The following is a 14,952-nucleotide window of genomic DNA, read 5'->3' as shown; positions in this document are numbered from 1 at the left end:
CGTTGCCACACTGTCAATATATGGTCGCTGACAAGGCTTCCCACCGCCGGTGATTCTCACATCGGCTTTATTTCTACCTATTTCCCAGCTACTGGTTATTTGGCCTGCAGTTGGGCATGCCTGATTCAGGCGTTTTTTTCTCTCTGGTTTGTCCACCAGCTTCTCTAGTCAGAGGTCTCACCACAAGTCTCTACGCCTCTGGGGGCATCGGTACACCAAGTCACCGCTTCCTAAGGAGCGTTCCCCTTAGCAGAGGGGGATCCTGCAGTCCTGGAATTTTTGGTTCTGCTTCCAGAGTTAGGACCAGGTACTTGTTTTTTCGCCCAAACGACCTGTAGGTCGTCTGGTGGTTTTTCAGTAAGGAACATGGCCTCTCTCTGTGACGTCGTCTTCCCCGCTTTTTTTCTTCTGGGAAGGTGGCGTCCCTGATGGCGGGCTCATCCGCCTGGCGAATTTTGGAGTTGGTAGCGTCTTTCTTGTACGTACATGCTTTCTTGTCAGCCACCCACGTAAGGCACGGCTCCGCCCTATACCTTCCTTTTCGCTGAAGGTTGTCGTCGCCTTCCACGTCAACACAGACATTTGTTTTCCGTTCCCTCGCATTCTAGAGAGCGAGCTCTGCATCAGCCATGGGATTTGGGCTCGAAAGTTGCTTGTCCATGGCTAGCTCTTTCCGCCATGCGGACTCTTGCCTACTTCTTCTTGGAGGGCCTTATAAAGGCTCGGCGGCCTCGAAGGGGACGTTCCAGGTGGATCTGTTTGGCAGTTGCTGAGGCATTCCGCTCCCAGGGCAAGGCACCGCCCAGCGGAGTTACGGTACACCCGACCAGCGGTTGGCGCTTCTTGGGTTCATCTCCACCATGCGTCAGCTTCACAGTCTTACAAGGCAGCGACTTTGTCCTCCTTGCACACGTTCACCAAGTTTTACTAGGTGCACTCCTTTGCATCGGCGCATGCTGCCTTGGCCACAAGGCCTTGCAGGCGGCAGTGTCCTGAGCTTCCTTGAGGGCGTTTTTTCCATAGGTGTGGGCTCTTCCCTCCCTGTGGACTGCTTTGGGACGTCCCACGGTCCTGTGTTCCCCAATGATAACGAGCGAGAAAACAAGATTTTTGTGAACTCACCTGTAAAATCTTTCTCGCTGAGTTTTCATTGGGGGACACAGCACCCACCCAGTATGTATATTCCTTTTGACGCTAAGGTTTAGTGATGGGTTAGCCAGGTGCGTTCTTAGTTTGGTTCGGACCACTGGCGTTTGTTGTGTATTTTTACTCTTCTTATTTTGGTTTGTTTCTCTTGCTCTTACTGCTTGGGTAAAAAACTGAGTTGCTCTCTTCTGGCTAGAGGGGGTATAGCCTGCAGGGGAGGAGTTAACAGTTCTAGCCTAGTGTCGCCTCCTAGTGGCAACAGCTGTACCCATGGCCCTGTGTCCCCCAATGAAAACTCAGTGAGAAAGAGATTTTACAGGTGAGTTCACAAAAATCTAGTTTTCACAGGACCACCCAAGTGCCCCCTCCCTTTTCATTCTTGCACATTCCCTTTAAGTTCTGACAAATTTACATTACATTGTTGAAGTTTTACATAAGACTGCCATGCTCTGCCCTCCCAACACCACCGCAAAAGAGCACACCTTGCGATATGGGCATAATCTTATGGGTCATGTTTTATGACTGGTGATGTATGTCCTGAGATCTATAATCTGATCCTTTTAACATAAAATGCCTCTCACTTGATTCTTATATCTCCACAGCTGAACGACCCAAGTACACATTTGACTTTTCAGAAGAGGAAGATGCAGATGATGATGATGACGATGATCAATTTATTAGTAGTAATAATGATCTCAATGACTTCAAGCCAAAATCGTCTCCAGTTCCAAACAATCAAAATGATGACGATGCTCATTCAGACAGTCCAGAAAAAGAGGATTATGATTTCTCATCTTTCAAATCAACTAAATCCACAGAGTACGTAGCAGCCAGAAGATTCAGTTGCAAAGTGACAGCATCTAGAAGTTTAATTGTTTCAAATATTCAAGTGGTTCTTAACTTACCTTTTATTTCTATTCCCCCCCATGTAGAAAACCAACGGAAACCCAGAAGAAAAAGGATATACCGGTAGATGATATATTTTCTTCCACTTCAATTTCTTCAAAGATAAATGACGGTAATAGTTTATTATAATTTTATAGGAAAAGGATAGTAGAGCTTTTGTCACTCAACATGTGATGGCCTCTAGTCACAATTCATACATGGACAGTTTCACACTTTTCTAAAATAATAATCATATTCCTATACTGAGATATTTTCTGAAAGTTGTAAATTTCATGCAACTGTGCATTTTGAGAAAAATGCATATGAATTCATGCTTGTAGCCGAAAGCCTAAGGCTGAGTTCACACGGTCGAGATTTCCGTGCAGGTGCAATGCGGGAGGTGATCGCATTGCACCCGCACTGAATCCGGACCCATTCATTTCTATGGGGCTGTGCACATGAGCAGTGATTTTCACGCATCACTTATGCGTTGCGTGAAAATCGCAGCATGCTCTATATTGTGCGTTTATTACGCAACGCAGGCCCCATAGAAGTGAACAGGGATGAGTGAAAATCGCAAGCAAGTGCGGATGCGGTGCGATTTTAACGCACGGTTGTTAGGAGACTATCGGGATGGAGACCCGATCATTATTATTTTCCCATTCTTAATACAGAATGCATAGTACAATAGCGCTGGAGGGGTTAAAAAAATAAAAAATAATTTAACTCCCCTTAATCCACTTGTTCGCGCAGCCGGCATCTCTTCTGTCTTCTTATTTGCTGTGTACCGGAAAAGGACCTGTGGTGACTTCACTCCGGTCATCACATGGTCCATCACATGATCAATCACCATGGTAAAATATCATGTGATGGACCATGTGATGACCGGAGTGACGTGATCAAAGGTCCTATTCCTGTACACAGCAAAGAAGAAGACAGAAGAGATGCCGGCTGCGCGAGCAAGTGGATTAAGGGGAGTTAAATATATATATATATATTTTTTTTTAACCCCTCCAGCGCTATTGCACTATGCATTCTGTATTAGGAATGCTATTATTTTCACTTATAACCATGTTAGAAGGGAAAATAATACAATCTACACAACCCCGATCCCAAACCTGAACTTCTGTGTAGACTTTCGGGTTTGGGTACCAAGCATGCCGATTTTTCTCACGTGCGTGCAAAACGCGCATGTTCCCGCAACGCACCTCCACCTTTTCCCGCAACGCCCGTGTGAACCCAGCCTAAGTGGTTTAAAAAAAAAGCTTCTGTCTGCACGAACTACACTAAACCAGTCATACAGCCCTGTAGGGTTGATCCTGCTGATTTAAAATGATACCTGTCTTGTGAAACTCAATTGTCATGCCTGAGAAAAAAGATGTTCATTGTTTATACTAGTGAGGGCTTCAGGGAACTACGGGGTGGGGCCTATCTCTTCTGTGCACCTATGCACGCCCCTTGGTGCCCCGAAGCCCTCATTTGTATAAAGAATAAACTTCTTCTTTTTTTTTTTTCTTTCTTCTCAGGCGTGACAATTGATTTTCACAAGACATGTATCATTTTTATCATCTGGAGCAACTCGACCAGGTAGTATGCTGCTGATGGATGCACTTTAACATATGTTGGGGGAAGGATGCAAATACATAGTATACTATGGTTTTCTATCCTGCACAGTACAGCAAGAAAAAAAAGGAAACATACCATATTAGAATTTTATTTTTTTATGCAATAGAACCGTATGGTGACAGATGGCATCTGTCTGAGACATCCATTTAATATATGTCATGTGTACATTAAATGTGGGTCAAAAAATGTGGATGCGAACTGGGCTTCAAGATGTTCAGAGTTCATTCATGCCTGTATCTATATACAGATTGAGTAAAACTTGTAATCTATACATGTAAATTCCTGCTTGTTCTGGGCTTTGCAGTCCCTTTGACGGTCCTATCAGTGACTGACAGCCTTCCCTCTATGACTCTATACAGAGAGAGCTCTCAATCACTGATCACTTCACAGCCCAGAATAACAGGAATATAAATTTCTCGTTCATTCCATTGGGGGACACAGACCATGGGTATAGCTTAGAGATATTACTAGGAGGGACACTATGCAAAAAAAGAAGCTCCTCCTCCTCAGGCTATACCCCCAGGCACCTCCAGGAGAACTTCAGTCTTTGCTTAGTGTCCGTTCAAGGAGGTTGACATTTATTCTTCTCCTGTTTGTTATTTTTTTCTGGTTTCAGATGGGGACGCAGGTCAGCATTGCGCTTTCCTGGCCCCTGTGGAGGGTCTGCCACGGTCTTCTGAAGGTTCCTGGCTACCTCCCATTCCCCCACAGAAGAAAAGTGGATCCAGGCTCGACATGTTAGCTCTGGCATCCCACCAGCTGCTGGGACACCTGCTGCCTACCCTCCACCAGAGCACTGCTCTCCTTGATTGGAGTCAGACGTCTGAAGAGGTGAATCCCTGCTGGTCTGGACATCGAGGGAGCATGCTGTGCAGATAAGTATTGCCTGCTTCAATCTCCCTCCTTTCCCCCCCCTCCCCCCACCCCTTCATGTCGTCTGTCTGGCGCTCTGTAACCTGAGGTGAGCTAGAGAAGGACCGGCTGGGGGCATTTTTTCCCGTTGGGAGGGGGCCCTTCTGGGGAGGGCTGGTGATTCCACTGATACCTGCCTGCAGCTCAGACTATGGCCGCACCGGCGGCAATCTTGGCACTGAAGGAGTGTATTTTATCTTATGGCCGCTGCGCTCTCTGCAGCTCCCGCCGGCCTGCTCCTCCCGATATTAACCCCTGCTGCGCCGTTTCTGGCGAAGGGGTGTATTTGAAGTGCGCGCGCGCGCGCTTATTTCGCGCGCTTATTTCGCGCCGCAATGACGCGTCCAAGGGGGCGGAGCCTCGGCGTCCAGCTCTGTCTCTCCCTACGCCGGAGACTCTGCTGGATTGCGGCCGTGCAGCTCCTCAGTTCTCGGTGACCGGAGACTTCTGCTGTTGCCTGGGTGGTAGGAATTGCAGCAACCTGGTAGGAAATCTTTTTTGGAATACCATCATGCCTAAACCTGGGGCCCCTAAGCCTTCCAAGGCTTCCTCTCAGGCTCCACTGGAGTCATGTAAAATATGCCTTAGGCCTTTTTCTGTCACTGGTTCCTGTGACTCATGCCCTGCTCCCGGACAGGATCAGCCTCCTTCTCTTGCTCAGCCCGGTCCTCCCTCTGCCCCTGCGGATCCAGCGGTACCCGCCTGGGCCTCCGCCATGTCTAATGCGGCAGCTGATCTGGCCTTAGTTGCCAAGGCAGCCATGTCCTTCATGGAGCGCATGGCGGCTACTACTCCAGTGGCATCCACCACTCCATCCCCTCTCAGCGACTCTCACAGAGGGCGTCTGACTTCTAAAAGGCAGCGTGAGCGGCAGCATTCCTCCTCGGATGACTCCGCTTCTCCCCCTCGCCTTGAGGCATGCCCGGTTGACTCTCCCCCTCGCAGGGAGCGCAAATCCGATGGGGAATTGTCCGGATCGGACGAAGTCACGGAGCGGGAACCCCTGCCTAAGCTTTCCACCATGGTAACCGAGTTGGTGGCAGCTGTCCGTGACACTTTTAATATACAAGGGGATTCTCCTCCCTCCACTAGTCGGGAGTTCTCCCTTTTTCCACCCAAGAAACAGGAGTCCGCCGTGTTCCCTATTCACGAGGAATTCACTGCGGTCCTATCAAAAGCTTGGGATCGACCTAATCAAAAATTTTCGGCCACCAAGCGTATGGATACGCTTTATCCTTTTCCAGCTGACACAGTGGAAAAGTGGACTTCTTCCCCTAAGGTAGATCCTCCGGTGGCCAGGTTAGCCAAGAACACGGCCCTTCCCGTCCTAGACGGTTCCTCTCTGCAGGATGCGGTGGACAGACGTTTGGATTCACTTTCCAAGTCCATCTTCTCGCTGGCGGGCGCTTCCCTGCGACCGGCCTTTGCGTCGGCTTGGGTCGCCAGAGCCCTTACAACGTGGTTGCAGCGCCACCACCAGGATCTGTCAGAGCAGGACGCCTCTGCAGATACTCTGGATTTTATCATCCAGATGTCTCAAGCGTCTAAATATCTCTGTGAGGCTTCAATGGACATCGGCTCCCTCTTTGCCCGTATTTCGGCCCTCTCTGTCATTCAGCGCAGGGAGGTCTGGCTGAAGGTGTGGGATGCTGATGCCTCATCCAAGCGATCCCTCGCTAACCTTCCCTTTGAAGGGTCCAGGCTCTTTGGGGCTCAACTAGATGAATTCATTTCTGCCGCAACAGGGGGCAAGAGCACTCATCTACCCCAGCCCAGGACCAAGCGTCCCTTTCGGTCTCGGCCTTCAGGTTTCCGGGGCCAGTCCTTTCGTCGCTTCTCCACTGCCAGGACGCCGTCATCCTCATCGGCAGGGGGGTCCCAGGACTCCCGCAAGAAGCCTTTCTTCAAGCCCCAGCCTTCTTGGCGGCCTCGGGCGCAGTCAGCCCGTCCTCCTGCTCCCAAGCAACCCTCCGCATGAAGGGGTGCCCCCACCCCTCGTGGTGGGGGGCCGTCTGCTCTCCTTTCAACAGGTCTGGAGGGCTCACGTTCAGGACGCCTGGGCTCTGGAAGTGGTGACGTCCGGCTACAAGTTGGAGTTCGCGTCCAGCCCGCCGGAACGTTTTTTCCCTTCTCGCGTTCCGGGGGATCCAGCCAGGGCCTCGGACCTCTTTTTTGCGGTCTCCTCTCTTCTGGACCGTGGTGTCATTTCCCCCGTTCCCCCAGAAGAGCAAGGGACAGGTTTTTACTCAAACCTGTTCGTTGTTCCAAAGAAAGAGGGGTCAGTACGTCCAATCTTGGATCTAAAACTTCTCAACAAGTTTCTACGGGTGCGGAAGTTTCGCATGGAGTCCCTTCGCTCCGTTATTGCTTCTCTGAGTCCAGGAGAATTTCTCGCGTCTGTGGACATTCAAGACGCCTACTTGCACGTCCCTATTGCAGAGTCCCACCATCGCTTTCTGCGCTTTGCCATAGGGGGGCGTCATTACCAGTTCGTCGCCCTACCTTTTGGGTTGGCAACCGCCCCTCGAGTTTTTACGAAGATTCTGGCGCCTCTCATGGCGCTTCTTCGCACCAGGGGCATCTCTTTGTTACCATACCTAGACGACATCTTGATAAAAGCTCCGTCTCTTCCACAGGCCGAGGACAGCATCCGAATCACGGTTCAATCCCTGGAACGGTTCGGATGGCTGATCAATCTCCCCAAGTCCTCTCTGCACCCCTCCCAGAGACTTTCGTTCCTGGGGATGATCTTGGACACCTCGATTTCTCGGGTGTTTCTTCCAGATTCCAAGGCTTCCCAGATTCGTCTGGCAATGGTGCTCCTTCTACGCTCTCCACGTCCCACCATTCGGGAGTGCATGCGGGTGCTGGGCCTTATGGTCTCCTCTTTCGAGGCGATTCCGTACGCCCAATTTCACACTCGTCCGCTACAACAGATGATCCTTGCCCTCTGGAACAAGAACCCTCGGGGTCTAGACACTCCTGTTCGTCTGTCCCGGCAAGTTCGAGCGTCTCTCCCTTGGTGGCAGTCTCCCCTGAACCTATCGTCAGGAAAGTCCTTCCTTCCGTTCTCCTGGACGATAGTCACCACCGACGCCAGCCTCATCGGTTGGGGAGGTGTTCTCCGGAACCTAAGTTCAGGGTGTCTGGTCGACGGAGGAATCCCGTCTCCCGATAAACGTTTTGGAATTGAGGGCGATTTTCCACTCCCTCTCCCATTGGACTCCTCTCCTGGCGACTCGCCCGGTGCGGGTTCAGTCGGACAATGCCACGGCTGTGGCTTATGTCAACCATCAGGGCGGGACTCGCAGTCGGGCAGTAATGCGGGAAGTAGCGAGGATCCTCTTATGGGCGGAGTCTCATGTTCCAGTATTGTCGGCAGTGTACATCCCGGGAGTCGACAATTGGACGGCGGATTTTCTGAGTCGCACCAAGGTGGATCCGGGAGAGTGGTCTCTCCATCCGGAGGTGTTCGAGGACATCTGCCACCGATGGGGCCGTCCGGACGTAGATTTGATGGCTTCCCGGCTCAACCACAAGGTGCCGGTGTATCTTGCCCGCGCTCGAGACCCACGGGCGGACGGGGTGGACGCGCTGGTATTTCCATGGCAGCGGTTCAGCCTCCTTTACGTCTTCCCTCCGATTCCTCTGTTGCCGAAGGTGCTGCGCAAGATCGAGGCGGAGGGGATACCAACCATTCTCGTCGCTCCGGATTGGCCTCGTCGCGCCTGGTTCTCCAGCGTCGCTCGTATGTTGGCGGACGTCCCGTGGCCTCTGCCCGACAGAGAGGATCTCTTGTCTCAGGGGCCGCTCTTCCACCAGAATTCACGGCAGCTGCGTTTAACGGCGTGGCTGTTGAGACCGCCATCCTGAGGAAGAGAGGCTTCTCTGATGCGGTGGTAAGAACCATGATCAGGGCTCGAAAGCCGGCTTCTTCACGAATCTATTATCGCACCTGGAAAGCCTTCCTGGTGTTTTGTGAGAAATCGGGCTACTCGCCCCTACGTTTCTCTGTCCCAGTGGTGCTGTCTTTTCTCCAGTCCGGCCTCGACATGGGTCTGTCGCTCAGTTCTTTAAAGGGTCAGGTTTCTGCTTTGGCTATCTTTTTTCAGAGGTCCATTGCCTTTTTGAGACCTGTAAAAACCTTCCTGCAGGGGGTGGCGCATTCGGTTCCTCCGTATGTGCCTCCCTTGCCCCCCTGGGATCTCAACTTGGTTCTGCGCGCCCTTCAGGCGGCGCCTTTTGAACCTCTGAGGGAGATCTCTCTGGTTTTACTCACCTGGAAGGTAGTTTTTCTGGTGGCCATAACCTCCATCAGGCGAGTTTCGGAGCTGGCCGCACTTTCCTGCCGGGAACCTTTTCTGGTCTTTCACCAGGATAAGGTGGTGCTCAGGCCGGTGCCTTCTTTTTTGCCCAAGGTGGTTTCTCCCTTCCACCTTAACGAGGATCTTGTCCTGCCCTCTTTTTGTCCTTCTCCGGTGAACCCCAAGGAATGTGCTCTCCACTCCCTGGACGTCGTCAGGGCCCTGAAGGTGTACCTGGGGGCTACCGCTTCCTTCCGGCGTTCAGACTCTCTCTTTGTGATTCCTGAAGGGTCCCGTAAGGGCCTGGCGGCTTCCAAGGTCACCGTGGCGCGGTGGATCCGTTCCGCTATTGCTGCGGCATATCGCGCTCGCGGCCACGTTCCGCCGTCGCGGATTACCGCTCACTCCACAAGGGCAGTGGGTGCTTCCTGGGCTAGACGCAATCGCGCATCCGTTTCCCAGTTGTGTAAGGCGGCCACTTGGTCGTCCTTACATACTTTCACAAAGTTTTATCAGTTACACTCTCTGGCCTCGGCTGATGCTGCTCTTGGGCGCAGGGTATTGCAGGCTGTGGTTCCGGTTTGACTACTGGACGTTTATTCCTGGCGGTGTTGGATTTGTTCTTTTTTCCCACCCCATGGACTGCTTTGGGACGTCCCATGGTCTGTGTCCCCCAATGGAATGAACGAGAAAAGGAGATTTTTGTGAAACTCACCTGTAAAATCTTTTTCTCGTAATTTCCATTGGGGGACACAGCTCCCGCCCCCTTTTTTGGTTTACGCCTTAGGGTGTGCTGTGTGATGGTTTCCATAATGTTTTGTTTCCGTTCTCCTTCTCCTACTGCTTTTGCAACGACTGAAGTTCTCCTGGAGGTGCCTGGGGGTATAGCCTGAGGAGGAGGAGCTTCTTTTTTTGCATAGTGTCCCTCCTAGTAATATCTCTAAGCTATACCCATGGTCTGTGTCCCCCAATGGAAATTACGAGAAAAAGATTTTACAGGTGAGTTTCACAAAAATCTCCTTATATAAATTACAAGTTTTTCTGAATCTTTTCCCGTAAAACTACATATCAAACTGCTCAGCTCCTCCTGCTCTATAACAGGCTGCCTGCAGATTACTTCGCATTTTCATGGTGACAGGTTCCCTTTGAGATGCGTCTCTTATTTTGAGCAGTCTGTGAGCTGGCCTATATTGACACTATAATTTACAGCAGTTTCTGGCAGAAATGTAATAAATTTGTTGGCTGGGGGAAATTTGCAACGGGGTTTTTTTTCGCCACAAAACTGGTGCAAGTGACGTAATAAATTCTCCTCTAATGTGTTTTTTCGAAGACCTGACATCCTGATTTTTGTGTTTATTAGATGAGCCCTCTAAATATAACAGCGATGATGGCGAATCGTCCCCCTTCTACTCCTCACCATTCAGCTACAAATCTTCAGAGAAAACCACCAGCAAAACATCTACTAAAAAAGAGAAAGGTGATGTTTCTGAATGAAAGATGGAACGTGTGCTACAATTACTTTATATCATTTCACAATCTTCATTCAGTAAAGCTGCAGATTATCATGTCGCATTTCCTCCTCTTACCTGGGCGCAGTCGTGAGGGTTCACATGAATTTCTGTAAAGTGCAGATAAACCACTTATTCCAAGTAATAAGACTTTTGATTCCAAGCACTGAGACTTTTAGTAACACAACTTATTGATTTTAAAATGGTTTTCCAAGCTAATGATATTGATCACCTATCCTCTGGACAGTTCATCAATATCATATTGGGGGGGGGGGGGGGAGCTGGAGTGAGCAGCTGATACCTGTGGTCCTCCAGCACCTGCCACTGAGAACAGAGCTGGATAAGCAGCTCTTTAAAGTATAGTGGCTGTCCTGGGTTACTATAGCTCAGGGGTGCTGAGTATTGGACCCTCTCAGATCTGATATTCAATATTACTAGCCTGGGGTACCTCTTTAAAGGAGTTATGTCACCTCAGACATTGGTGGCATGGAATTTGTGGCTGCATTCAAAGACCCCAAATTATTTTTATTCTATCATCGATTGAGTTTTTTTTTTTTTTTGTAGGATGATGACGTTTCATTAACACCATTGTCTACATGCACACTTTTTGGTCACTTTTTTTTATCCACTATGTACTTCTGGAAAATGAAAAAAGAATGTAATTTAATGGAGTGGAGCTTGATGAGGTATAAACTGCTAGTGGAGCTTGGTCAATAGTCACACAGTCCAGGTTGTGCACCGTTTTATATTGGTTCTGCAGTGGGTATATGTTGAGGCAGGGTCACATTAGTACTGGGTGGCATCTCCCCTTGCTGTGATACAATTTGCCACTCTGGCATGGTAATAGTCATACAGATGGTAGATAACCTCCTGTGGTTTATCATTCCAAGTTCTTCAACTTGGATCTGTAGTTCAGCAAAGATGGTTGTTGACTGCAGTGCATGGGAGAACCGACACCCCAGTCATTCTCCAGTGGAGGAGATGTGGACACCCTGAAGAGCACGTTGTGTATTACAGGCCGTGTGGGTGGGCATTATCTTGTTGGAATACCACATCTGAATTACAAAAGGCAGTAGGAAGGGTTCTACAATGTCCTAGACATACTGAAGGCTGGTCAATGTCCCCTCCACATATACCAGATGGGAATGGTCTTGGTAACTAATGGCTCCCCACACCATGACACTTGGTGATATTCCTATGTTTCTTTGCAGTATTCATGAGGGCAGTAGGCACATTGACCAAGCAGCACTAGCAGTTTATTTTTTGTCAGTCTCCTCTGAATCACATTAAAGGGATTGTCTCGCTTAAGGAAATGGCACTTATCATGGCTGGCTTAATTCATTTTTCCATCACATTATACACTTCTCATATCCAGGGCTTATGACCACCCTGCAATCCAGCAGTGGTGGGCGTGCTTGCAGACTATAGGAAAAAGTTCCAGGCTATGTGCACATCCATGGTCCCAGCCACCAGAGAGGCCAGTGCCTTTTCCTATTGTGTGCAAGCATACACATATGTATATTACTGTATTATTGCCTGCCAGTGCTTTACTGACTGGCAACCTATTCAGCTCTGCCTAAGTATGCATACATGGCAAATGCAATGGGCATCTGCACTAATGCTGTTACAGGAGCCTGCTCCTTGTGTCTAATCACTTAGCTGCCACAGATCGGCGCTATATCCAATCCTGCGATGAGAGCATACTGTTGGCTGTATAATACACCCATCATCCAGAAGTGATGGTGCTGGCAACTGCCCCTGTGCCATCACTGTCACATACTATTCACAACATTGTGACCCATTTGCCATGAAGTAATATTACTTCTCAGGGCAGGAAGTAGTTATGAATAGCTGGTTTATCCTTTGCACACTAGCCCATGTGTCTGTGTTGTATACTGTATGTGCTGTTTAAGGTCAATGCAGGATGAATTTATTTATTTATTTTTTGTTAGATATTTCCAAATTAAACAGTGATGATGATGAAGATGATAAGCCTTCCCCCCTCTACTCTTCAACACTTGGCATCAAATCCACAGAAAAACCAGCAAGCAAACCATCTGCTAAGAAAGGTAAGGTTGATCTTCATTTTTTCCAGAGTTAAAGGGAACCTGTCAACTGGAAAATGGTAAAACAGGCACTTTAAATGTTGCTGCTCCATTGAATGGCCTGCTGTTATCTCAGGGCCCCATGTTCCTGACATAGGGCCCCCAGTTTTGTCATCCTATATGTAAAAAAGCCTGTAGATTGTCATTTGTCTTCAGAGCCAGAGTTGAGGTTGATCTAAACGTTAGAATTATTGGACAGATTATCGGGAACGGACGTTATTGCAAACGCTCATTAATGACAATCTGCTCATGTGAAGGTGCTACTGATCACCCGATGAACGAGCGAAACACTCTGGTGTTCCTGTCGTTTTTGCAGGCCCCTAAATTATCGTTTCTGGGCAGCAGATCGTGTTGTCTAAACTAGGGTTGTTGTGGGTATCGAAATATCGATACCCAATCTATACTTTTGTCCCGGTATCAGTTCGGTTCTCAGCGCACGCCATGTTCCCCCAGTCACACTCTCCGTCCACCTGTGCCGCCGCTGCCAATGAAGAGAGAGGGGCGGAGGAGGGGTTAGCGCACTGCGCCACCAATGAAAATTAACGTCTAACACACATACAGGAGGTGGGTGTGGCGGCAGAATCACATAGCCTGCACTTGACCTCTGTGACAGGGAGCTGGGTGCTGCACCTGAGGGGGTTAACTATCACAGCACCCTGTTATTGAGGTCGGGTGCAGGCTATGTGATTCTGCTGCTGTATGTGTATTAGACGTTAATTGCCATTGGTGGCTCAGTGCGCCCACCCCCCAGTATTAAAATCATTGGTGGTGCTGTGCGCCCCCACCCCCTCAACCCACCCAGTATTAAAATCATTGGTGGCAGTGGCCACAGGGTCCCCTCCTCTTCATTGGTTGTACAGAGGCAGTTGTGATCGGAGCCCCAGCAGTGTAATCCTGGGGCTCAGATCGGTTACCATGGCAGCCAGGACGCTACCGAAGCCCTGACTGCCATGGTAATCTCCCTGCTCCTGTGTGTACTATGCACAGGGCAGCAGGGAGTGTGTGTGAAGTCCTATTCACCCTAATAGAGCTCTATTAGGGTGAATAGGACAAGGGATGAAAAGATCCCAGGTTCTAGCCCCTAAGGGGGGAAATAGTTATTAAATAAAAAGTAAAAAAATAAAATAAAAAAAACACACCAAAATATTAAGTATAAATCACCCCCTTTCCCAATTTTACATATAAAATATATAAACAATAAATTAAATAGTCTCCTTGTCCCCCCAAAAAATAGGATAGGACTGTTCGATTATTGGCCGGATGTTCCATAAAATGCGGACTGCACACACATTTTTGGGGTATTTTTTATTTTTTTCACGTGGTATCGAGTATCGCAATACTTTTTATGGTATCGAAAGCGAATCTAAGTTTTGGTATCGCAACAACCCTAGTCTAAACAGTGATCTGCGGCTCTGAGAACGAGCGATCGCAATAGCGATCCTGCGCTCTCATACTGTGGAGCAGTATGTTGGGAAGGAACGCTTGTTTTCCGAAAATTTGCTGCTTATTGCAAGGTGTAAAGGCACCTTTAGTGTGCAGAGAGCGTGGTCTTGTGGTATATCTTGTGAGACCACACTGTCGCATATTCCAGATGGGGTTCACTGGCATACAGATCAGCGGGACTTATTGGCGAGGAGCAGGGTGAGGCAGATGAGAGCTTCGTTCCCGACCAAGGAGTCCCGCTGATCTGTGTGGCAATGAAGCACAGCCAGAGTATTCAGAGCGTGTGATCTTGCAAGATATGCCTCATCTCATGAGATTGTGCTCTTTGCACACTACAATCAGAAAGATACTGCTGCAGCGCTCTATGCTTATTGGACAGAATCACAGCAAATAAGTAAACGCAACTTCTGTGAACAGGATTTGCATAGTTCACCAACAGTTGTTTCGAAAAGAAGCCATGAACAACGTATCCCAGCAGCATGTCCATATTACAGGGGGTTACAGGTACAGTAGGTGTTTGTGATATTGTGCTTTTAGCACGACAGCGTCGCGCTGATACTCGGCGACATGGTGCCGAGATCTCGCACTCACTGGAATAGTGACAGCACATCCCAGCAAGCGCGTCATAGAAGTGACGGGAGATCCGACTTGGATTCCCGCCAATTCTACACGTGTGCGGCGTTTGTTATGAATCCTGAGGGGGAAGTCCCCGCCGGATTTTAAATAAAAATCCGGCATGGGTCCCCACCTCAGGAGCATACCGGGCCCTTAGGTCTGTTATGGGTTGTAAGGAGAGCCCCCCCTACGCCGAAAAAAACGGCGTAGGGGGTCCCCCTACAATCCATACCAGACCCGTATCCAAAGCACGCTACCCGGCCAGCCAGGAAGGGAGTGGGGACGAGCGAGCGCCCCCTCCTGAGCCGTACCAGGCTGCATGCCCTCAACATGGGGGGGTTGGGTGCTCTGGGGCAGGGGGCGCACTGCGGCCCCCCCACCTCAGAGCACCCTGTCCCCATGTTGATG

At 49.5% G+C, this 14,952-nt stretch overlaps 1 protein-coding gene across 3 annotated transcripts in view; it reads left to right on the top strand.

Moving 5' to 3' along the window:
• TOP2B (DNA topoisomerase II beta) overlaps nt 1–14,952 on the top strand; it is a 93,607-nt gene that overhangs the window by 65,673 nt on the left and 12,982 nt on the right. For 2 of the 3 annotated variants that reach the window (XM_040433158.1, XM_040433157.1), the window contains exons 31-34: nt 1,749–1,965; nt 2,079–2,164; nt 10,234–10,350; nt 12,334–12,450. In XM_040433158.1, coding sequence (XP_040289092.1) covers nt 1,749–1,965; nt 2,079–2,164; nt 10,234–10,350; nt 12,334–12,450 — 537 coding nt within the window. The remainder of the gene's footprint in view (nt 1–1,748; nt 1,966–2,078; nt 2,165–10,233; nt 10,351–12,333; nt 12,451–14,952) is intronic. The other variant, XR_005779184.1, reaches the window with a different exon arrangement.

The sequence above is a fragment of the Bufo bufo genome, chromosome 5 (assembly GCF_905171765.1).
Source record: "Bufo bufo chromosome 5, aBufBuf1.1, whole genome shotgun sequence".
In the NCBI taxonomy this organism is placed as follows: domain Eukaryota; kingdom Metazoa; phylum Chordata; class Amphibia; order Anura; family Bufonidae; genus Bufo; species Bufo bufo.
The sequence above is the reverse complement of the archived record's forward strand: the minus strand, read 5'-3'. Positions and strand labels throughout refer to the sequence as shown.